This window comes from Hippocampus guttulatus, chromosome 17 (assembly GCF_054856545.1).
Source record: "Hippocampus guttulatus isolate MCC_2025c chromosome 17, RoL_Hgut_1.0, whole genome shotgun sequence".
In the NCBI taxonomy this organism is placed as follows: Eukaryota; Metazoa; Chordata; class Actinopteri; order Syngnathiformes; family Syngnathidae; genus Hippocampus; species Hippocampus guttulatus.
This window is the reverse complement of record NC_141277.1, coordinates 11,598,306-11,622,899: the sequence shown is the minus strand read 5'-3', so window position 1 is coordinate 11,622,899 and position 24,594 is coordinate 11,598,306. Positions and strand designations below refer to the sequence as shown.

Genomic DNA, 24,594 nt, shown 5'->3' with positions numbered 1-24,594 from the left:
TCGCATGTGCAAAATTAACTTTCAAGTAATAGAATTGGAAGTATTCGTGCAGGGCTTGGCAACCCAAAATGTTGAAAGAGCCATATTGGACCAAAATAAACAAAAAACAAATATGTCTGGAGCCGCAAAAAATAAAAAGCCTTATAATGAATGTAACACATACTGTATGTATCTATATTAGCTATATTAGCCTGCTATCAAAATGACTAAGTTGGCTTCAAATACACAACGAGCATTCATGATTAAAAGTTCCTCCCCCCCGCCCCCGCAGTTCATCCTTTAGAGGAGGGGTGCACAAACATTTTTGACGGAAGATGTAGTTTTCTAACAACCAACCTCCCGCGATCGATCCGTTACCGCACACTCTTACACACGCATGACGTAATGAGCAACAGCCATAACGGCCGCTAAGATGAACGAGGCACGGGACGCACTTTTGCAGCGTGTTAACTATCGTAGCTCACGTGTACCGTTTAAAAATGCTTCTCTCGGTCCTCCAGATTCCCATTCTTTGCCAGTTCCCTCTGTGAATTGGACGCTGTTTTTTACAGCCACCTGACTGACATCCCGCCCTGCTAATAGAAACATGTGTCGCGGGCTTTGACACAAATATTCATTGACGCAATGTTGACATTTAATATTTAGTGGACACATTTTTACAGCATCGGAAAACATTGATAATGTTTGTGTCATGTTTGTCCTCTGACAGAAACCATATTAAAACAAAAAAATATATTTCCCTCCCATCTTTTTCCATTTTCAAACATTTTGGAAAAAGCTCTAGGGAGCCACTGGGGGGCGCTAAAGAGACGCATGCGACTCGAGAGCCGCGTGTTGCCGACCCCCGTGTTAGTGGAAGATGAAAACATTACCGAGTTACAGAAAGGAAATCTATTACTCCGATCATTTTGTGGAGGCCAACAACTGCTTAAACCGTTTTTGGGAGATTTAACTCACCCTGTGTGTGTGGCAAATGGATGTATGAACCCCTCCTGTGCGTTTAAAAATTAGGACAGCACACGTGGAAAGCTGCTCTGGAACTGGCAAGCACCAATTGTCACAATGTTCAGAAATGCCGGCAGTAAAGTTCTCCCCACTTTTTTTCATTTTGTCCATGCTACGCTGGCACCACTTTGCTGGCTGATTTGCACCTTGCCGTTCCGTTGCGCAATTGACAGACGCAAAATTGACCACAGCCATGAATCTCAGGTTTGATAAATCACACGCAAGACAAACTGTGCAGCAATTTAGCACCTTTGGGACCGGCCTGCTCATCACTATTAGTAGGTCAGCTTCTTCATCTGTTTGCGCTTGCTTTGCGACCACTCTTGCATGCACAAACTTTGTGTAAATTAGGCCGCTATTTTGGACAGAAAGTCACGTCAATGGACAAGACATGCCACATGAAATTTGATATATTTCCTGCAGTGTGTAACGAAGTCATGTGGAGCCACACTAGCTCTAATTATCTCACTTCGAACAGCGCCGTCACAATCATTCGTAATCACAGCCACACACCTGTCAAAGACTCATGCGGATGGTTCTGCGGTAATAGCATAATGACGTCAATGAAAACTTCACAAAAGTCGGAGACACAGGGGAAGGACAATTGAAGGCCTTCCCAGTAGCAGATGTAAGTGCTTTTTCTATTAGTGGTTAAGAACTAGCACGTCAGACATTCGGCTTTTGTGCAAAGCCACAAGGCCAACAACAATGAATTGGCATCAAACTGATGAACTCATTTAAATGACGATCTTAAGCAATAATAGTACCAATATATTGCTAATATTAAGGGATTTTATTACATTCTACCAATGTAGTCATGAAGATGACATATATTACAATTTGTGTGTGATTTTACAAAGTGTCTGCATACTTTTTAATTTTGATGACTATATGACTGCGCAGCAGAGATGATCCTTTACCATCGCCTACTTCCAGAATGTTTTATTCAAGTTATTTAATTCTTACATTTTTTTTCCATAAAAAAATCAACATCAAAACTTTTACCGTATTTACCGCACTATAAGGCGCACCGCCAAGCATTTGATTTTATCAAAAGCTAACAGTGCGCGTTATAATCTGATGCGCCTCATATATGGATCAACATTCTGATTCTTTCGACGAAGCATTTTAAATGTTCTGTAAAGTGCTTTGTTACAGCTGCAGCAGTTGTGAAAGCTCTATATAAATAAAGCTGTATTGTATTGTATTCATTTTAGCGTAGCTCCAGCTCGTGGATGCATAACACAACACAGCCACTATTTTAGCTTCTATATTCTATGTGCCTGATAATGCGGTGCGCCCTATATATAAAAACAGTTTTAAAATCGGCCATTCATTGCAGGTGCGTCTTATCCTCCGAAGCGCCTTATAGTGCGGAAAATACGGTACTTGCCAAGTGCTTGTATAATGATTGCAGTAACAGTTCAGAAAATGCTAACAGGGGCAAAGTAACTGCTGGAGTGAATGGTACCTGGTGGTTCTTTTCAGCGTGCTGTGTTTTTCTAACAGTATCCAGGGTGGACCGTGACACCCGAAGGCAATTTGCTGATGGCCACGATCAATGATGATGCAGAGGGAGTGTTTACCTGTACCCCATTCAACAACTATGGCAGCATGGGACAATCTGGTCCAACACAGGTCATTCTGCAGGTTAGTGTGCACACAAGTGATTTGTCATGTACAGTATTTAACATCTTTGCTTATTGCAACCTGTCTCGAATGTGTGAACAGCGCTTTCCCGGGTGATGAATTGTGATTTTGTAACACAGTTGACTGAGTCCACCTGAAAGCATGCTCGTGATCATCGTGCTGTATAGTTTGACTGAAAAATGGTATCTTACCTTATTTTTTGGTGTTGTTGTGGCAAAGAAAATCACTACACATTATCATTCAAAGGTGATTCATCTTTAGTACTGTATATGTGGTTTTAAAATATGGGATAAAATCATGAAAAGTAAATGTGCTTAAAATTCCGACCACCAATGAATTTGAACAAATATGTTCTTGTTGACCACTCTCTAGTCGTCCGGCCGAAATGGCATCTGTCACACTGACTCATAAATGACATTTTGTTGACCTTTTCACGTCGAGGTCTTTACAACTCTGGGAGTAATGGCAGCCGGCTCTAAACCACAATGATAGTTGCACTATCCATCCATCCATTTTCTGATCCGCTTTATCCTCACAAGGGTCGCGGGGCAAGCTGGAGCCCATTCCAGCTGTCTTCGGGCAGTAGGCGGGCTGAACTGGTTGCCAGCCATTCGCAGGGCACACATAAGACAAACAACCATTCACGCTCACAATCAGATCTCAGAACAATCTAGGGTGTTCAAGTACCTAACCTACCATGCATGTTTTTGGAATGTGGGAGGAAACTGGAGTACTTGGAGAAAACCCACACAGGCACGAGGAGAATATGCCTAATGCCACACAGGAAGGCCGGGGCTGGAATCAAATCGTGGACCTCTGTGAGGCGGACGTGCTAACCAGTCGATCATCGTGCCGCCCTAGTTGCACTATTAGGGAGTTAATTGTGTGGCTAATCCTTCTGTTATTATGATAATCTTGTCTAAAGCGGCATTAATCCTGCCTTCGTATGCGGTCTTGGCACTGGTGCAAGTGCCATGATTCTGATGTATTGCTTGTACAATTCACAGGACCCCCCATCGTTCAGCATCACTCCAGAGAAGCAGTACAAACAGAAGGTTGGTCGAACCTTGCTTATCCCATGTCAAGGCAATGACGACTCCACAGTTAAAGTCAGTTGGACCAAGGTAAATTGAAACTGAAGAGGGGGTAGACACTCTTGAAAGAAGACATTATGCAGCTTATTTCCTCCGCACAATTCAAACCAGTTCCCAGGTGTCTTAATAAAAGGTCTCTGACATTGATCTGTTCAAAACAGAAAGTTGGTATGGGGGCAGCCATCATGTAAATTACAATGGTGTGAAACAGTGGGGTACAAATCTCTTGCTCACAAAAAATAGGCAGATAACAAGAGACTAACTTGGTTGTGTAATTTCACACTTGATGAGTGGGCAGGCACTCGGAGACCCAAATATTTGGATACAAAGAATTAAAAAGTCAATTTGCCGTAATAGGACTCAGCACATTACAAGCAACTCGACGTTCCACTTCCCCCCGAATCTGCCTTGCACTAATTAACACATTCTATGGGGACCAGATTTAATAGCCAGAGTGATCATAATATATTTTTAGTGGTGAGGAAGATGACTTTGAAAGATAGCAGTCACGTATAACCTCATGACCCAATGTTCAATCCGGTCTGCTGCTCATCGTAATACAAGATTGTTGGTTAATTCAAGAATTAGCAGGATTGCTGTTATTTCTCTGGAATACAAAAAGAAAAACCTAGTAAGGTATGAATATGATATTTCATGACTAATGCTATCGATCCACATAATTCCCCCATGAAACTAAGAAACTAACACGTGCGTTTTTGGATTCAGGGTTTACTCTTTGTTTATCCTTTGAGCCCAATATGACTTTTCTAATTGCTACAGTTATCAAAGTACAGTATCTGCAAAGTGATCACAACATCCTCATATGATTTAATGAGCCATTGGCAGTGCAGGCATGCCCACGTGTACTCGCACCTAGGACACCCTTTCTTCGGTTCAGAAAGACTCGTGACAGTTTTGCGAGCGGTTTTGTCCCAAACGTCGCTAAACGTCCATAAATAGAATGTTTGAATATACATGTTTTGAATAACAAAGGTTGATTCCTCAGACGGCAAGAAGTCTTTGTCACCACATTGTCGTATTTATACCACTCAGTCGAATTCGGCGCCTATCTGGGTCTTATTTTTCTCTTCATGTTTAATATAGATATGAAAAGTAGATATGCTAGCATGCCGTAGCAGCCGACTAACGTCGTGCCCAAGTTGTGGCCACGTTAGGGATGTCAACGTTTCCGTCAAAGGTCATATGGAGGTTGAAATTAAGTCCTTTAAAATTAAAACTTGCTCATTTCTCAACCCCTTTTTATGAGCTTTATTGTTTTTTTCAACACCAAAGCTTGTGCTATCAATGTATAATATTTGATAGTTTTTTTTATCGCGCGCACACATGAAATGCACAAAACAACATGACCCACCTAGCTTAGTGGTGCCGTAGGCATGTAAAAAGGGGGCTTGTCGTTGCTCCCTTTTCAAATCTGTAGGCTTGAGTGTTGACAGCCGAAACTGTTAGCAAGGTGAGACAACTTCTCTTTCCACACAAAAACGGACACGTCTGAACTTAAGAAATCCATCCATCCATTACCTGAACCACTTTATCCTCAGGAGGGTCGCGGGCCTTGGGAAATCCCAAACTATCAAATGACTATGCAGATAATTCCATTTTTGAGCTTGCATACGAGCAAATCGGGGTACCGGATAATACGTGACGATAAAGGAAAATCAGTTTTTGTGATTACGGTACACAGGAATTACAGAAATAATTCCTCAGACTCTGGTAGGAAGGCTGCAAATCAATATATGGTTACAAATGCATTCATCTACTGGTTCTATTATGCCACTCTTTCTCTTGAGCAAATGCTCTTAGTTACACAATGACACACAGCACGTATGGGTTATTAAGAGTTGCATTCTTCAATCTCTTTTCTTTTTTTTTTTTGAAGGTTGACCTGGCTCGTCACAGAGCTTATTCCGTCACACACAATGGTTCGCTGTTGCTGCGGCCCCTCGCAAAGGACCACCACGGCATGTGGGAATGCAGTCTTTCTAACCGTGTGGCCCTTGTAAAAGCCTTCACTCAAATCTTTGTCTTGGGTGAGTGCAAATTGAAGGCGTTTGAAAAAAAAAAAGTGTTTCTTATCGTGTTCACGATAAATGATGCCTTCCAACATAATGGAATTTCGGTTCAGCATCACTGCAGACTACAACCTCAATAATTCAGTTTATTGGTGAAGTGGCTGGCCAAAATGTGCAACAGTGGCTGGAAGCCGAATGTGGCAGTGTGCGCTAAGTCAACTTAATAATGCGGCAAAACTAGTGTACATAACTTTGCTCTTTTTACATTCCATTTTTTGGAACCAACTTTTGGCCTCATCTTTTCCAGCCCCAAAACACACACAGTTGAAGCAATAACACAATTGCTTCAGGGACTGTAACCGACCTCTGATTTGTTTCCGGGTCACGTTACCATTATAAAAACTGTAACACACAGCACAAGCAATATTTATAAGTGCCCGTAACCACTGTGTAAAAACGTAATGAATTGGTTTTATATATGGATTTTGCAACTACTCAAAGATGCTTTCAGATTTTAATTGTCATACAACATATCTACTGTATAGCCAAGTCATGCTGCTTTACCTTTTGATACATATTTCGAACAGGTTTATTTTCTATTTTGGAATCAGGTAACTTCTGGTTGTTCTCATATTCTTCTTTACTTAACACTACTATTGAGGCTGGTCGACATTTTAGAACAGGGGTGTCCAAAGTCAGTCCTCAAGGGCCGCTGTCCTGCCTGTTTTCCAGCTCTCCCAAGAGCAACACACCTGATTCAAATAATCAGGAACGTTCTAATGCTGCTTCAGAGCTGACTGATGAGCTGATCATCAGGTGTGTTGCAGCCGGGAGAGCTGGAAAACAGGCAGGACGGTGGCCCTCCAGGCCCGGAGCTGGACATGCCTATTTTAGAATACCAACACCCCCACAAAACACAAAGAAAAAGCAAAAGATGTACACATGCAGTTATTTATTTGATGATCGCTGAACTGAGCTGTTATGCTGTATGCATGATGTCAATTTAAATGACCACTCAAGGTTTTGTAAGACTTAGAGACATATTTTTCGTGTATCATGCCAGGGAGTTTAGACATATAGGTTCTGCTGTGTTAGCTATAATGACTTGTTTTGTGAGGGCGCATGCCTGTGAAAGCACCGCTCAAGCCGAACGCCTGCGCCTCCACTTTGTATCCAGATGCTAAAGACGCTCCAATCTGAGACAGGCTTTTTTTTCTGTTCAATCTACTTCAAGTCTCTGTTCTTCCCATCGCAGGCACCAGCCCCCATGTAGCGACATCCCTGTCCGTCTCTCCGGGGATGAAGCAGGCCAATGTATCCTGGGTGGAAGGCTTTGATGGAGGTTCAGCGCAGACATTTTCAGTTTGGTAGGTGTAAAGCCTCCCTTTTTTCTGCTCCGGCCGTAACCATGGCAGCCACCGACGGTGCTGGTGGTACTCTATTGATATTTAGGATGAGGAATTAATTTATCTATTATCACGTCATGGCAGCTCGCAAAAAAAAAATAAAATCACTGCAGAACACAGCTTTATCATTCAGTGGTCATAATGTAGCGACAGTAAGAGGGGACTGATAAGACAATGTTACTGTTTGTACAATATATGATTGTATGAATCAGGGCTTATATAGTGGCGAGGTAATTCACGCATGAAGGAAATTGATCGGTTTGGTTTGCCGTCTGTTCCATATAAATGGTAATAAAAGGTGATCAAGTATGATTTTTTTCGAGTGAGCTCAAAGGGTCTTGCGCGACCAGCCCAGTGTGCCCAGGAAACCAAACGAGGATAAGTCATATATAAAATGGGTGTGCACTTATATACTGTACATATGAATTAGAATAGAAGAATATACTATCGTCTTGAACTGAACTTGCGCCATGAAGAAAGGCCCTCTCTAAAATATCGCTGCGTTGCAGACATAAAACGGAGTTCAAGCAAGACCATAATGCAAATGTCTGAGAAGTCAAAGAATGATGACTAAGTACCTGTAGGAGCTTTTGGTTTTCCTCACTTAAACCAGGGACTTACAATTAAATTCACCACATTAATAAATGAATATTTTGACCTCTCGAATGAAAGAAGATAGCACTTAAAGCCAGGACATTCAAGCCATATTTTAAGACTTACATTAATAATTTTCAAAGGGGCTTTCAGTTGTGGATAGGTGAATCTTGTTCTCTTTTCTCATCTTTTTTTTTTTTTGCCTCAGGTGTCAAACAAATTTGCACTGTATAAAATAGATATGCAGGACCCCTGCTCTGCCGGAGATAACGACAATCACTCTAATTGGAGTGGCACGCTCTCTGTGCATTAGTCGCAATACATCAGTGCTGTCTTTGAAACCAATTTTTGAGCTGGTGATGAATATGAATGATTAATGAAACCCACTTTTCTGTCATGTTTCATAAAAGCAGACTCCGGGAATTGCCTCCTCCCCTCTTCTGTCTTCACATCTCGCCTCTCACGCTCGTTCCTTCTGCAGGGTTAAAAAGATTTCAGCGCGTGATAATGAAGGCAAGCAGGAATGGTTCTCTGTGCCTGTGCCCTCAATCTCCGGCACCACCTTGCTGGTGACAGGCCTGTCTCCTGCTACTGAGTATCAGTTCAGCCTCCTCTCTCACAACAAAGTTGGCGCGGGACCTTTTAGCGAAATTACCACAGCGCGAACCTTAGGTCAGTATCCTCTTCATGTTCTCCTTTGATTTTACTGGATTTATCTTGAAAAATAAATAAAGAAATAATCTCCTAACATCATCATTATCACACTATATGATTTCTGCATGCCCAACCCTCTGCCGCGATTATAAATATATATAATTATTCATTCATCTTCCGAACCGCTTTATCCTCACTAGGGTCGCCGGGGGCGCTGGAGCCTATCCCAGCTGACTTCGGGCAGGAGGCGGGGGACACCCTGAATCGGTTGCCAGCCAGCCAATCGCAGGGCACACAGAGACGAACAACCACGCACGCCCACATTCACACCTAGGGACAATTTAGAGTGTTCAATCAGCCTGCCATGCATGTTTTTTTGAATGTGGGAGGAAACCGGAGTACCCAGAGAAAACCAACGCAGGCCCGGGGAGAACATGCAAACTCCACACAGGGAGGCCGGAGCTGGAATTGAACCCGGTATCACTGCACTGTGAAGTCGATGTGCTAACCACTGGACTACCGGGCCACCTATATATAATTAATAATTAGAATTAGGCCGGCCTGGTAGTCGAGTGGTTAGCACGTTGACTTCACAGTGCAGTGATACCGGGTTCAATTCCATCTCCGGCCTCCCTGTGTGGAGTTTGCATGTTCTCCCCGTGCTTGTGTGGGTTTTCTCCGGGTCCTCCGGTTTCCTCCCACATTCCAAAAACATGCATGGCAGGCTGATTGAACACTCTAAATTGTCCCTTGGTGTGAGTGTGAGCGCGAATGGTTGTTCCTTTCTGTGTGCCCTGCGATTGGCTGGCAACCGATTCAGGGTGTCTCCTCCCCTATACTGCCTGAAGACAGCTGGGATAGGCTCCAGCACCCCCCGCAACCCTAGTGATGATCAAGCGGTTCGGAAAATGAATGAAGGAATTATTATAATTATAAATATAATTGGATAAATTTGCTGAATAACTTGACTAACGGTGTTGATACACTCAAGTCAACGCAAGCGTCTTTGTGTTGACGCACCTTTCTTGAAATCATTCTGTGTTTACAGCAAACTTTTAAAATGGGGGGGGGGGGGGAGAACATGTTTTGCTCCGCTTCCCAGTGGACGAAAAGCAGAATAACTTTAAAGCAAGTCCGTAAATTGTCAGCATTAAATTTGCAATACCGCATTGTTGTTATTGTTGTAGTTTGTAGCATCGAGATATGCATCTAATGTTTTAATATGCTCCTGGGGAAACGAAAATATTACAAACTGTTCTCAGTACGACAAAGTGCAGTTTGACGCCACTTTTTGCTGTTGGCATATAAAATACAATATTGGACGACCATCTTTGGTAATTAGTCTGGGCAACTTCATGATGAGTCATCATCCATTTCCCACTGTCCTTCAATCTGGCCCTGACTCCCCTTAAGTATTCAATATTTCACAGCAGCGCGACAATTTCTTGCACTGTGATTCGGATTTACCACTTTGGTGCATGTGGCTAATTAACAGCAACTCTTGTTTTGTCACCTTTCTTATGTCAGATCCTTCACCAAGCAGAAGTCAGCTCCAGCCGCCTTCCTCGCTGTCAGCCAATTTGGGCCCAACAGGTGTTGTTCTGCACTGGTCCCCCCCACAAGCCCAAGCCTTAGCCGTCACAGGGTTTGTTCTTCAGTCCCGAGTCGCCGAGCAAGGGGCGTGGATCAATTTGGATGAAGATATTAGTGCCCACAGCCACGAGATACTCATTCCAGGTCTGCAAAAGGTAAAAAGGTTTTCACCCTGTTCATCCATTGTTTTGCGTACCCTGTTTCAAGTTAGTTTGATTTGATTTGATTTAACGAATGAGTCTATTTTAGTCAGAGCTGGCAAATGACTGCGGAGGGCACCCATTAATGAAACCTTAGCTTCGCGCACTAATTATTCCTTCCTCACCCACAGTCACAAAAAAAAAAATCTCTCTGACCTTGTGTTCCTTCGTTTACTTCAAAATGATACAACATTATTCCTCTATTATCCCTAAAACTTTAAGAATGAGGAGGAATAAAGAGAGGGGGAAAAAAATAAGTGTGCGGCGCCATTCCTTGGTTCCCTGACCAAATGACTCACCAGCAGTTTAAGAAACCCACACCGATCATGGGAAATTAATGACAATTAATTACATATCAGAAAGCCTCAATATGACCTCAAATACACTATTATTATTTGTTCTGCTCCCTCATCTCCGCTGAGCCATCTCTGACTGGCATGACGGTGAACATCCATGAAACATCCATCCATGAAACACTGGACAAAAGTAATGGGACACAGCTGGTGTCTTTGCTCCTTTCGAATGTGAGTCTGCTTACTTCGCGGTAACTTTTAGTGCAAATTCATAACAAGTCCAAAGAAACACACCTGACAAAGTAGTCCTTAAATTAATTAATTTTTTTCTGACTGTCTGATTACAGACTGTGAAAAATATTGTCCATCGTCATTGCTCCTTTCCTAAAATATAAATCCGAGATTCTCCTTCCACTTACAGAAGCCTACCTACATAGTACTGCTACGCATTTTCCTTTTTGTAGACTCTCAATTATCCACGCTCGGAGGCATCACTTGTTCAATTAATCTTGTCTTCTATCAATCTTTGTGCACCGTTTTTTTCCCCTCTCTGTGCCGCTTTCTATTGGTCTCTTCTATAGCTCTAGTCAAATTCAAATCAACTTCATTAACATTGCAAGCACGGTTGTGTTGACAAAGTGAGGTTTCATCCCGCGTGTGTGTGTGTGTGTGTGTGTGTGTGTGTGTGTGTGTGTGTGTGTGTGTGTGTGTGTGTGTCTATGCGCGCGCGCATCTGTGTGTTGGTCTCAGGATTGCGTATATGAGCTGAGGCTGCTAACTCGACGCGGTGAGCTGCTGAGCGAGCCCAGTCCATCACTCAATGTCTCCACCATGGGTAGGTGTTGGAGCAACCTTGCCCCTCACATCCTTGTCCCACCTCGTGTTTTAATCCACTCAGTCAAGCTCAATTTCTATCCCTGTCGCTACGTTTCCCAGATATTGGAGCAGGGCTCCAGGGAATGTTGCCCATTCCAATCTTGAACGATAGAACTTCAACGCTGATAACTTATTGAGAGAATTATCGCTACTATGTTTGCCGCATTTTGTTCCATCTCTTGTTGGTAATGTGAAATTAATGTTTCATTATATACGGTAGAAAGACATAAACGGGAGCGAGCGATGCATTCTCGCAAATTTTATGCGGAGTGGGGGAAGCTATTTCTTCACCCATAGGCAAAAAGGAGTGGGACAACGTGGGTTCAAGTTTGAAAGCTGTTTAAATAAACGACATAGCGTTTGCGGTCCAAACCTACTTTGCATCAAGTCAAACTTCCCACGCGCGCTTTTTTTTTTATCTGCCATTATACCCTCCACAATAACTTCCTTTTTGACATCGATGCATTGAAACCTTGTTTGTCGCTGTTGTTTCTAATCCTTCAAAGGAAATGGATTTGTCTGATCACGTTTGGATCAGCCTCATTCAGCAAGATTGATTGATCAACTGTCTAGCCGGATTTTAGGAGACTGCTATCATTAGCTGGCTTTGATCTGCATTGACAAATGAATATGTCGTGACAGGAATGGAGATGTACCCTTCGTCATCCAGACTGCTCGAGTCTCCAGAACCGTTACTGGCCGGCATTCTAGGTGGAGTGGGTTTTATGTGTTTGGCGCTGGTCTTGCTGTTGGGGTCCGCCTGCCTCATCAGCCGCAGGAGGAACCTACAAAACCAAAAGAAGCAGAATGGTAAGTGGATCTTTTCCAGTACCATAAAGGATCTGAATGCCTTGCCGCATTGCTTGGGACAGTCAATAGCATGACTGCTTACTTAGTGGTTGCTAAACTTTGTGTCGATAACCATCGATATCATTTTTAGGGTCAATTGTGTTAATTCTTTGGTCAATGTGTTTGGACCCTGCAATAAGTCAGATCCAATTTTTCCACCCCCCCCCCCCCCTCTTCCAGAACCTCCCCCTGCCATCTATAAGCGCTCACCGTCAATGTAAGTACATTGATCATGTCCTCAATTTGCCTCCCATTGCCCATTCTATCCCTTCTGATTTTTTTTCTACTGAAATTATGTTCACAGTGTCAGGGAATTTGTTTTAAAATATACTGTGGTCTTTATTTTTTTGTTCGACTCATTTATTCTCACCCCGTTATTTTCTCTGCATCTGACACACCTCCGCCTTGTCTAACTATTTTCTTCTCGCACCCCTCGTCCTTGCTCTCACTCACAGAAAGATTTCAGACTCCGGCAGTGCAGACACTGTGTTGAAGAAAAGCCTACTTCCAGCCAGTGCTCTCTATCCCATCACTTCCTCTACCATGACATACTCCTCTTCCTCCTCCTCCGCCTCCTCAAACACAGATTGTTCCTCTTTCAACAGTGAGACTCGACATCACAAGCAGCAGCTCCTCTCTAAGAACAGAAGAAGCCCAAATCAATTTCTGTGTCTAAAATCATGCCCCGTTTCTCCTTCTGTTGAGTTGATCACCAGAAGTCCAGATGGGCGCTTTGTAATACCGCCATATGACACGCTGAATGTTCAAAACATGAAAAGTACAAAATATAACCATCCTTTTCAAGTCCAAAAGTCTGTGCCATTATGCTCGGAGCAGCGTGACAGTAAAAAAACACCATTCGTTCTTTCTGTGGATCTTGCTCCCTGCAAACAATCTGAATCGAATACGTCAAGGCAAACCTGTGACATTACCCGGCATCTGGATCCAGGAATCTTCGACCATAAGGGAAATTATGACAGCTTTCCTGACTTCAAGAGTATGCGCTCCAATGGTAGTTTACCCCATATTCGTCATCGCGAAAGAGCAATTTCCCCCACATTTCCAGTTCTGCCACATATACGGTCAGGCCTGGGCCAGCCTTCAACCACAGCCAGCACACTGGTTCTCCAAATGGAGCACGAGCGAGAGAGGGGAAACCTGAGTCACTGCCTGAAATTGGCTCAGGAGAGGGAAGAACTGGCAAGGGAACTCCAGAAATACAGAGCGTACAGATGCTCTAAAGAAGAAATAATAAGAGAGAAGCCGGTGGCTGAGACGGGAGTGAATGGTGGTGATGAGCTTTTTCAGGGATACGGGAGCCACACCTTGCCATGCAGGCACAGGCAGAGCTACAAGGAAAGCTTTGGTCTGTCCCCAAGTCCTTGCTCTTCAACTTCCGATGATTTTCCCACAATGATGACAGGCAGGTCAGGTTCCGGTCCTTCCACTCCTCCGAATTCCTTTTTTCTAAATGCTGCTCACCAACATCCTCCTCCATCCTCAACCGCAGAGATCCCCCTCAAATGTGAGGGAGCAGACCATTCTGCCAATAAGAGATTAACACCCCCACATCTCTCCCAAACAATGAGACACGGAAGGGTACGGGAAACACCACAGGGCCATGATGATGTACCGCCATCCACATTCTCCGAAATGCAAACAAACGTATCCTCCTCTGAGACATTGAGACAACACAATCCATCTCTTCATTGCTGCATATATGGCGAAAGATCCAATGTGACTCTTGATGCAGGGCCAGGCTACAAAGATGCGGAGGAAGAGATCCCCGAGCCCACTAAGCAGAATGTGGGTATTGAGATGAGTGTGGACGAGCCAGCGTTTGAAGCGTGCGTCACGGAGCCTGCAAAAAAGCCAATGGCGCACCACGGATTCACCTCTCAAGTACGAGAAGGATGCCCTCGTCAAGGCCGGTGTGAAGAAATGAGGAGGAGCACAAGCTTTCACGACCAAGCTAAATCTTCAGAGCCGCAACTGCGTAGAGCTGTGAGCCACGGTTCAAAACCGTGGGACTCCAAGCAGCAAAGGCACAACCTCGGCAAAAGAAGACAAAACGATACGGATTTCCTGACCCCTGATGCATGGATAGACTCTTTAAGCCGAGAAAAACAATCTGATTCCTCCGCCTTGAATCCAGACACTTTGCGCACTGATCAATCAATCCCCCAAAATTCTGCAAATGTTCCTTCTGCGAGTCAAACTACGTACCACTTACCTCCTGCCATGTATCGTCCTATGAGCAAGCCACGAAGGCCAATACAGAAACCGATTGTTATTGCTGACCACAAATTAAGAGATGCTACATGGCCTGATGAATATCAGGAGGGCATAAAAAATGCACTGGGCTACTCGGGCTCAACTATGAACTTGGTAGCCGATGACAACAAGGCACACAAAAACCGAGGCACACTAGGCTTGCAGGCAGAAGTCTACGAGGAAGTACCTGATTGTGGAAGCAGCTACAGTAGTTTTGCAAGCAGTGGCCGAGGGAGCATGGAACCTGCAAACCGGCGCTTGTCTTTAAGTCATTTGTCTACGAAGACCACCAGCTCACCTGAAACGGTAGAGGAGGACGGCCAGTCTAGCACAGTGGATATGCACGGTCACCATATGGAAAAGGGTCACAGGTAAGACCTAATAAATAATACGGCGGGGCGGGGGCTTGCTTGTGTAGCGTATCTTATGTAATTTATGCAAGGCTTTTCGTGTTAGCCTAATAATGTGAAAAGAATTCAGTACGGGCTCTACAGGCGTGCATAAGCGCATGGTGAGATTGAAAAGATTCTATGTTCTCTATCTCCGGCAGAAAGCCCTCCGTTGATGAGAACTACGAGTGGGATGAGGCTGATATCTGTTCACAGTCAGGAAACCGTGATGGTGAGGCATTTTTTTTGTGTGTTTGTAAAAAAAACAACAACAACAACAACAAAAAACTACTGTACAAAGGCTTGTCTGTTTCAAATGAATAATGATGAAGAAATGAAAGATGTATTGCACTCTTGACCTAAACAGGATCAGAGAGAGCGAGGGTAGGGAATTGTAAAAACTGCGATCATAGTTGAAATGTTGGAAATGGAAAAAAAATGCTCTTTGTTTGGAAGATGGGATTAAGTGGCAATTTTCCCCCAAAAAATCATTATGCCAGTATTTAACGCAAGCTTCAATAATGATAGGTCAGCAATAGATGTACAGCATCAAAATGTTTTATAGCACCATCAGTGAGTACAATTTATCTCATAATAGTAGTACTGCATATTAATGATAGTAATTTAGTGCGACATTTGTACATTTTCTATTAAGCTCAGCGCTGCAATCCGGCACCGGTTGCTAATCCAGTGATCTGGTGGTAGCTTTGTCCTTTTTCGAGATCCAAACTTGTATTGTAAAACAAGCCTTTCACAAAGCATTGAAACCGTTAAGTATCGTTTTAGCATTTTTAACAAAAGAAATACACCAAGCAAGAGCACACACGCACCACTTGTCACGTCTCCTCCTCAACCTTCAAGGCAAAGCCCGGGCTTTCCATTCATTACTTACATTTCAGTTCAGTCACTTGGTAACCAGGGCCAAGTAAGGTCAGGCTTGCGCTTGGGCACCACCGTCCTGCGCCCCAAAAACCGAGTCTATTGTGAAAAGGATTTGATAATAATAATAAGGTAACTTGGATATTTTTGATTAATATATGTAGTTATTCATAATTATGTACCTGTCACTGCAATACATGGAATGCCGATGCAATACGTGGCACATTTTTGTAATTTAAGGTTTCGGCTGTAAGTTCAGGAAGCTTCAATGGTGTCAATCTGGAAATAGTCAATACAGTAAACATTCTCTAGTACGGACTCATGTTTGCGCTGTCCTTATAACAGAATTTCTTTATTCGGGAAATGAGCAAGGTACATGTCCTTTATGAACCTGCAAGTATGTTGACAAAATGCATGTGTAACAACACAAGCAATGAAATATATATAAATATATTGTCCAAAAACTGTTTATATAACAAAAACAGCAGTACAGTATACAGTACAGGTGTAGAGTATTAAAAAAAACACAACACAGTACAGTACGTACAGTATTTTATTGTTGATTTTTTTCCGTCTTGGGAAAAAAAATGAGTCTATTTTGGGTTGTTCTTCGTTTCGATGCCATGATCTGCAGGACGTAAGTGAATAAAGTTAAAATCTTTCGCAATTATAGTAAAATGCACGGCAATAAAAAGTCACTTACACGTCGTTTCGGATCCGATGATAGAAAACGGCGAAGCGAACACGTTTCTTCCGTCGTGTCTCCCGTTGTGTTGAGTGGGCGCTGCTTTTTAAGCTAGTGCCGCGATCTACAGGACGTAAGTAAATAAAGTTAAAATCGTTTACAATTACAGTAAAATGCACGCCAAAAAAAAGTCACTTAAACGTCGTCGTTTCGAATCCGATGATAGAAAACAGCGAAGTGAACATGCGTCTTCCGTCGTGTCTTCCGTTGCATCGGGTGGGCGCTGCGTTTATTTAAGCTCCCGCGGCCTTCCATCTCCATCCGGGTTACGGATAGTGGAATTTCCGCTTAAGTTAAGTTCCGGTAAAATGTAATATAGTAGTCAAAATGTTAATGCATAGGTTTTTATTCCGGATGAAGGAAATTCCTTTTCCTAGAATTCCGGAGATGGGAATATTTACTCGACTACCGTAAATCAGTTGTGCTTTTAGCAAGGTGACATGAGTGCTTGCAATCGAATTAAGAGCCAAGCGTTCACTCTTTTGATCATCTGATTTAAAAATGCAAGCCGAGCCTTTACGCTGTAAAAGATTTCCATCAGTGGGATTTCTGGATGAAATCCAGTTAAAGATGTTCCATTCTTTTTTTTTTTAAATGTGATGAAGTGAAAGATAATATCTCAAGTGTCTTGTTCCCCACAGGCCTTCTTCCTTCATTGAACCGACGGAACGTAGCAGCACTTTGTAGCCCTCCCAGCATGGAGTTTTCAACTAAGCCCCCGACGAACTTCAATGGGAGCTCTTCCCTTCAGGGGCATCAAAGCAGCCGCTGTGCATTGCCTCAACCTGACACCGTGCTTTTCTGACAATGTCACCGTATGTCATTCAATTATTGATCGCACCAGGCGACAAGAACGTAAGCACCTGATTCAGCTGCTCTTTCTTTCCTTCAACATTGTTTTTGTTTTTTGGGACCGAGTTGTTTGTTTTGCATTTGTCACCTCTGCCAGTCGAGATATTTCTAGTCGATTTAGTGTACTGGCTGATGCATCACATCCTCTGTCTACTTTGACAAAAAGTCTTGTCACGGTGGCAAGATGCGGGTGAAAAAGATGATATCAATCTCCATCTTGTGTTTCTGGCTGTGCCGTCGCGTGTACTTTCATCGTGGATTCATACACTCCATCGTCTAAAGCAGGGGTGTCAAACTCATTTCACATTGTGGGCCACATACGGACTCGGTAGATGTCAAGTGGGCCGAACCATTAACATGATACCATGCTGTGTTATGAGTCACCAAAATATCATCTTTTTCCTTTGTTTTGGTCTCGAGAAGCATTGATGGGCGCTTTCATACCATTTGCTGCATTGGGTCTATCTCGGTGACAGACTGAGACTGCTGTTTTTTCCCCTGATCAAAACAATGGTTGTCTTCTACTGTGATCAAAACAGTGTGCCCCTAGCGGATAATCCACGAATTGCATTTTATTTAAAATATTCATTCTGTGTCTTTAATGCATTTTTTTCACTTTTAAATGATCCCGCGGGCCGGATCGAACCTCCTTGGGGGCCGGTTCCGACCCGCGGGCCGTATGTTTGACACCTCTGGTCTTAAGGCATTCCATTCCAATTGCTTCCTTCCATGTGGCACAATTCTAATATGGGTTAATACGCGTGAAAATGGATATCCTCAGATAAGATTCAGGTCTCTTCCAGAGGTGAATGCGAATCAGTCATGAATCAATGCCAATTGGAGGGCACCGTCTCGGCATAATGAAACAGACCCGTGCGTGACTACCCAAAGAAATACATCAAGAAAACAATTGCTGACGCAGTCGGTGGGAGTATTAGAGATGCATTTAACCACCACAATCCCTTGTGAGCCCAGTTCTGCTAGACAGAATATGTCATTTAAGATTTGCATGATTTCTTCTTCCGTCTGTGTCGCGAGCGGATGTCGACTGACATGCAGTCGTTGACCTGCGTTTTGGATATTGAGCACATGCGAGGTTTTTCAGAGGTTCATTAAATGTTAACACAACGATATTGATGTGGGCCATTTGAAAGTCGATGAAAAGGGAAAAGAAACGGGTGTGGGCGTTAAATCATAATTGCTCACTCAGACCATCAGTGTAAATCCAGCATAAAGATCTCCCAATACCGATGTCACGTCCTCTCATAAAAGATTAACTATGTACTATAAATTTGGCAATACAGCAGAGAGTAAAATGTCTATCTTGCTCTTAAAGTGCAGCGAATTGTCCATCAAGCTGCTTTGAATGTTGTTGCCGAAGAGAATTTCTTTGTTCTTCAATGCAAGACCACTTGTGCACTTATCTTCACTTATTGGAAGGAATGAAGTGCTCAGTTTAGGATTGCTCTTCATAAAGACAAGAAGAGAAAGCTATTATGGGAGACTGTGTTGTATCATAAAGAAAGCACATTCTTTAAATATTACTGACAGCAATAATTGGTTCACAGAAATGATTATTCATCAAGTTTTCCCATCAATACGTCTTGCATCAATGTGAAGTCATCTTCGGGACAAACTTTACTTTTCATTTCAAGATGAAATGACAGATTTTGTCGTTGCCCAGCCGATCGATTTATTCGTCGCGAAATGCATATGGTGAATGTGCATGTTGTAGTTATAAACTGAAAACAAACTACAACCAGAGCAAAAATGCTCCTCTTAGTCTTTGTCGATGCCTTTGTTTAATACATGAGCTTTTGGGATTTATTTTAAACGTCTTTATTTCGGATTACTGCACGGCCTTTTGCCGCAAGACGCAAGGTCAAAACAGCCACTTGGGAGTTGTGGTCCTTTAACTATTACGTCGCCGAGAAGTGACTTCATCCCGCCGCAGCCAACTAACAATATCTGTACGTTTGTTTGTGTGTGCGTGTGCGTGCGCGCGTGTGCGCATGCGCAGTGGTTGGCATCCTGCTCCCCGGTCATGAAATGAGTCAACCAAATAATTCAAGCCACAATGGCATACCGTCATGGTGGATCTGTTTGTGACCAACAGGTGGTACTGTAGAGCTCCTCCCACAGCGGTACACCTGTTGGTCATGATGTCATTCGTAGTTTTCTCAGGGTCGGGTCATTGTTTGGGTTTGTGTTTTTGCTTCTGCCATGGGTTTGTGTTTGTTGCTTTGGGTTTCAGGGCTTTGTTTTGGATTTCGCTTTTTCACTGTTTTATTAATGCTTTTTTATTTTTTATTTTTTTAAGTCCACCCAGCTTCTCCCTCCCGCCTACTTTTTGGAGGGTCCTCCAGCACCCCGTTCGTGTCAATACTGTTGAAGAAAGTCCTCGGGTATCCTTCCTATAATTGAAATTCACATCGGATGCGTTCACTGCAAATCAATGTTTCCCTCCTGTGGAGTATTTTCATTTTCTGCTGCTCACATATTACAAGCCTATAAAAGAGAAAACCACATGTGGTACTCGGGGATTTGTAGTCAGCACTACTTTAGTTTCTAATCCAAACACTGTGTCCAAACCACAAAACAAAGAATAATGTGTGTGTCTCCCCGCTGAATACCATCACAACATTTTCTTATATTTTTCTTTTAGTCGTCTATACATAAAATCGCACAATATTTCCATTGACGTGGAAATAAAGTCATTAATATACAATCTGTATTACTTTATGGTATACAACTTGATTGACAATCATTTTTTTGTGCATGCGTATGTTTGAAAAAACAAAGGCTTTTGAATGAAATTTATTGGAACATTATTTACACGACACCAACCTAAAATGCTATAGGTTGAAGCTTTCTTTTTTTCCACACAATGAGTTAAAAAGGATGAAATACTCACATCAACACGATGTCATTTCACTCTTCACCAAACCCTCAGTCGATATCACACTACATACAATCACGGAAAGATTAAAACAGGACTAAACACTCAGAGCATGCACAAACCTGACAGCCACTGACGTTACAACATCCGTACAATTCGTTGCCAAATCCACCTTTCAATTCAGCACAACAACCTACAAACAAAAAGAAGGCTTCGCAATGTGAGATCCACTGTCTGCAATTATGAGCAGTTTTTTTTCATGGAGGATTGGAAACCAAAGCTATTCAAATGGCTCCACCGCAACACAAAATGCCACACTCTGGAAACGATACCTAGAATGACATATTGGAAATAACAAAGACGGGACACACACAAGAACTCACAGATCACCTATTCACCATAGAGAGTACCAGAAACATCCAATTCACACACGAAGAAGAAACACACCGGATCGTATCTTTTATGGACCTAAACATTCACCGTAATGAAGACAGCAGCATATAAAAAAAAATCACAAAATAGAGGAAACCCACACATATTGACCAGAGGAGTCTAGACGTCAAAACATCCCACAGCACACAAATTCTTCGTAGTCAGAACACAATACAATTGGACTAACATGATAACAGACAACCAGGACAGACAGGAGGAAGATAAATCACATATAACACGCTCATACACTCCCGCCAATTACCCAAATGGGCCATCAGCAAAGGAAAACTGCACGCCAGAAAAAAACACCATAAAAAAAGCAAGGAAACCAAAATAATAAATTAACAGTGGAAACAAGGACTCAAAAACACTTCTATATGTCAGAGCGAGGAATCACATCATCCATTCAATGCATCCTGAGGAAACATCAAATCCATACTAACACCGGACAAGAAATGAAATGCAATCTATGAAATCCCATGCAAGTCGTGCAATAAAACTTAGCGTATTTTGCTCACGATAAGGCGCACCTAAAAGCATTCAATTTTCTCAAAAGCCGACAGTGTGCCTTATAATCCAATGCGCCTTATGTACGGATAAATATTCTGATTTCTTGGACGTAGTATTTTAAAAGTTCTGTAAAGCACGGTTGTGAAAGCTCTATATTAATAAAGCTGTATTGTATTTTATTCCTTGAGTGTAGCTCCAGGTAGTGCAGGGGTCCCCAACCTTTTTTGCCCCACGGACCGGTTTATGTCAGACAATATTTTCAGGGACCAGCATTTGTGTGGCGGATAAATAAAAAAAATATATGGTATGAGCTGCATGCAAACCGAGGTGAAAGATAATAATAAACACGAGGAGCGTCTAATCTGATCGCTATGGTAATGTTTAATCAAAATACGATACAATGCAAATTCATCAGTGCATGAAAATGACCACTCACCACAATGCTACATCAGTGCGAGCCCCGAGCTTGATTTTCTGCAACCAGGCGGTCCCATCTCAGTGTAATAGGAGAAAATGACACCTGAAGTGTGTGGTTTATGGCCAGTCTACTTCGTAATTTTGTTTTAGTCGCCGTTGCTGCAGAAACCCCCCGCTTCACACAGGTAGGGTGTTGGAAATAGCAACAGTACTATTGTGGCGATCTCAGATTATTCAACCATAACTTTAATCCAGAACACCGGCAGAGTTGTTGTCTCGAACATACTTTTAAGGCCGCCGTCATTTGCGATCTCTAGCAGGTTTTTTTTTTACTCATTTTGTGAGCTCCTGCGTTTTGTTTTGAAGTAATCGGTCACGTGACGTGTGGCTTGACGTGCGTCAAGAGTGATACAGACAGATGTAATGGAGAATCGGGTAATTTTTCAAAATAAAACATCTTTCGTATTCCGAAATCAATAAAACGGAATTATTGTAAGTTCTTTCTGTGCGGCCCGGTACCAAATGACCCGCGGACCGGTACCGGCGGTTGGGGACCTCTGATAGTGGCTTCATAGAATAGAAGCCATTATTGTGGCTTCTATTCTATGCAATAATGCGGTGTGCCCTATATATGAAAACAAAAATAGGACATTCATTGAAGGTGCGCCTTATACTCCGAAGCGCCTTACGGTGCAGAAAATACGGTATACTGGAGAAATTGAAATTTGCACCTGCAAAAAATCAAAACAACAACAGGATATTATACTGGAACATAAAAACAAAAAGCAGAACAAGACAACAAGAAATCAGCCATGTCCGAACACTGCCGAAGAAACAATCACATCATGGACTGGGAGAAGGTGAAAGTCCTCACATCAGAAAACAATGAATTCAAAAGATGGATAAAGGAGGCAATTGTCATTAGGAGCTGTGGCAATGGCACCATCAACAGGGACGAGGGGGTTTACGTGCTCCACACACCTGGGTCACATTGCTTCAGCGGCAGCAGGGGGTTGGAACGCAGCTTTGGGGAGCCTTATTTTGAAGGTTTCCTGACTCGGTCAGCTGTTTACAAGACACGTCACCAGGAAATATTGACAGCTCCAATGGAGGTTGAAGGACAGCCAGGTAAGAGTTTTTCTCTTCACCAAAGATTTTTTTTCTCTTCAAATAAATACATTAAAAAATAAATAAAAATTTTAAAAAAGAAACCTTAAACCTAATTTAATAAGCATACGTAGACAAGATGAACATTGCGCTAACCTATTTTTTTTCCTGCATTCTAAAACTGTTAGTCACCAATATTAAAAAATGCTGCACAGAAAGTAAAATGAGTCGGACTCGGTCTCAGTAACGATGCAGTAAATGCATTTTTCAAAAAGCGCTACCTTGAGATCCGTTTTTCATTGGCAACACTGTACGCCGCTGTAATTTTTGTACTGCACTCTCTTTACTACTCAGCACTAATATGTCCAAACTGAATACTTAAAGGCAAAGTCAACTCCCAAATTTTCTGAACAGTACCATGTTCTCCACTGGTCTGAATATGGCATTCTGATTCGTTTGTGGAATATGAGTTGAGCTGTAAAATCAAATCAGTTTTAGTCGTCTCGAGGGGCGTGGGGTGGCCATTTTGCCACTTTCTGTCGATTGGAAACGACCTGACAGTTAACGACCGTACAGGTAAGGACCAATCATGGCTCACCTGTTTTCTGAAGCTGTGCGTGGTTGTTACCTGAGCCCTGAGCAAGTGTGATGTCATTTTCAGTCGACAGCGAGTGACAAAATGGCCGCCCCTTGAGATGAACAAAAACAGGTGCATTTTACTGCTCATATTCCACAAACGCAACATTATTCGAAATGCAAAGTAATATATAGACAATGCAAAGACATTTTGGGAGTAGATATCCTCTTGAAGGACTTAACGTCTTTCTTACGACAATCTTGCTCCCATATCCATTGCAACTTATAATGGTGAAATACAGCTCAAGTCGACTCTTGACAGCAAGTGGGCAGATGATTTCATTGACTGATAAAATACTCGTCATAGACTTGAACAAGCGCCCAGCCATACTAATGGTATTAGAACTGCAGCACAAGGCATGCGCGGTCTCAAGAAAATGATGTGAGCTAATGTCACAGTCATCTGTTTTAATTCTCCGCAATTCACTTTATTTAACCTTTTGGAGCACATGAGCAACGGTTGAGTGGGACAAGCATATTTCTTCTGTCTGGCTTGAGAGTCTATTGTTGTCCTGTGCTGAGAGATCACTGACGGAGTGCAGACCATACAGCTCGTTTCCTGGAAGTGTTTTTGCTACCTCTAAGTGGCAAACAGGTCGCGCAAATTGACAGGCAAGGTTGTTGGGGTTTTTTTTGTTTGTTTTTTGTTTTTTTGGTAGTGCAACTACAATGTAAGTTGTCTATCATTACATTTTTTTTCTGCTAAGACTTTCTTTTCAAACGTACAGTATGTACAGCTGGCAGTGTGCATGACACGTGACTGTTTTTTTTTTTTAAACAAGGAACACGGCTGTCGTGCAAACTGTAAAACTCGCTGCAGTATACTAAACAAATATATCCTAGCTGTAAACATTGTCTTTATGCCATTTGTGCCATGCTCTATTTTGCAATAAGTTGTTGTTAGGGGTTAAATAAATAGGTGTTGTTTCTACTATCTAAACTTTTTGGAAAATATTCCACTCAATTCTGAAGAGACCAAGCTATAAAATTGCAGTTTTTCCTCAAATACTGCATCCGCTCTAATCAAGCACTGTTTCTTGTGTTGTTCCCTCGACGCCACCTTTACAGGAGCTAAGTGTGACAACCACCTCATCGAGCCGATTCACCACAATCAGACTTTACTGTGGAGCGCAGAAGAACTTCATTTCCAAGTAAAACAGCAGCAGCCACTGTTGAAACAGTCGTTTAAATGAAAATAAAGTGTGGAGTC

At 42.5% G+C, this 24,594-nt stretch overlaps 1 protein-coding gene across 5 annotated transcripts in view; it reads left to right on the top strand.

Moving 5' to 3' along the window:
- The window catches only part of igsf9a (immunoglobulin superfamily, member 9a), a 51,388-nt gene extending 31,277 nt beyond the window's left edge, over positions 1 to 20,111 (top strand). For 4 of the 5 annotated variants that reach the window (XM_086134688.1, XM_086134689.1, XM_086134687.1 and 1 more), the window contains 12 exons: positions 2,515 to 2,655; positions 3,663 to 3,779; positions 5,647 to 5,797; positions 7,035 to 7,146; positions 8,261 to 8,451; positions 9,961 to 10,181; positions 11,270 to 11,354; positions 12,038 to 12,205; positions 12,425 to 12,461; positions 12,700 to 14,889; positions 15,069 to 15,139; positions 17,173 to 20,111. In XM_086134688.1, coding sequence (XP_085990814.1) covers positions 2,515 to 2,655; positions 3,663 to 3,779; positions 5,647 to 5,797; positions 7,035 to 7,146; positions 8,261 to 8,451; positions 9,961 to 10,181; positions 11,270 to 11,354; positions 12,038 to 12,205; positions 12,425 to 12,461; positions 12,700 to 14,889; positions 15,069 to 15,139; positions 17,173 to 17,336 — 3,648 coding nt within the window. In that variant the 3' untranslated portion in view covers positions 17,337 to 20,111. The remainder of the gene's footprint in view (positions 1 to 2,514; positions 2,656 to 3,662; positions 3,780 to 5,646; positions 5,798 to 7,034; positions 7,147 to 8,260; positions 8,452 to 9,960; positions 10,182 to 11,269; positions 11,355 to 12,037; positions 12,206 to 12,424; positions 12,462 to 12,699; positions 14,890 to 15,068; positions 15,140 to 17,172) is intronic. The other variant, XR_015103469.1, reaches the window with a different exon arrangement.
- Positions 20,112 to 24,594: the final 4,483 nt, after the last annotated feature.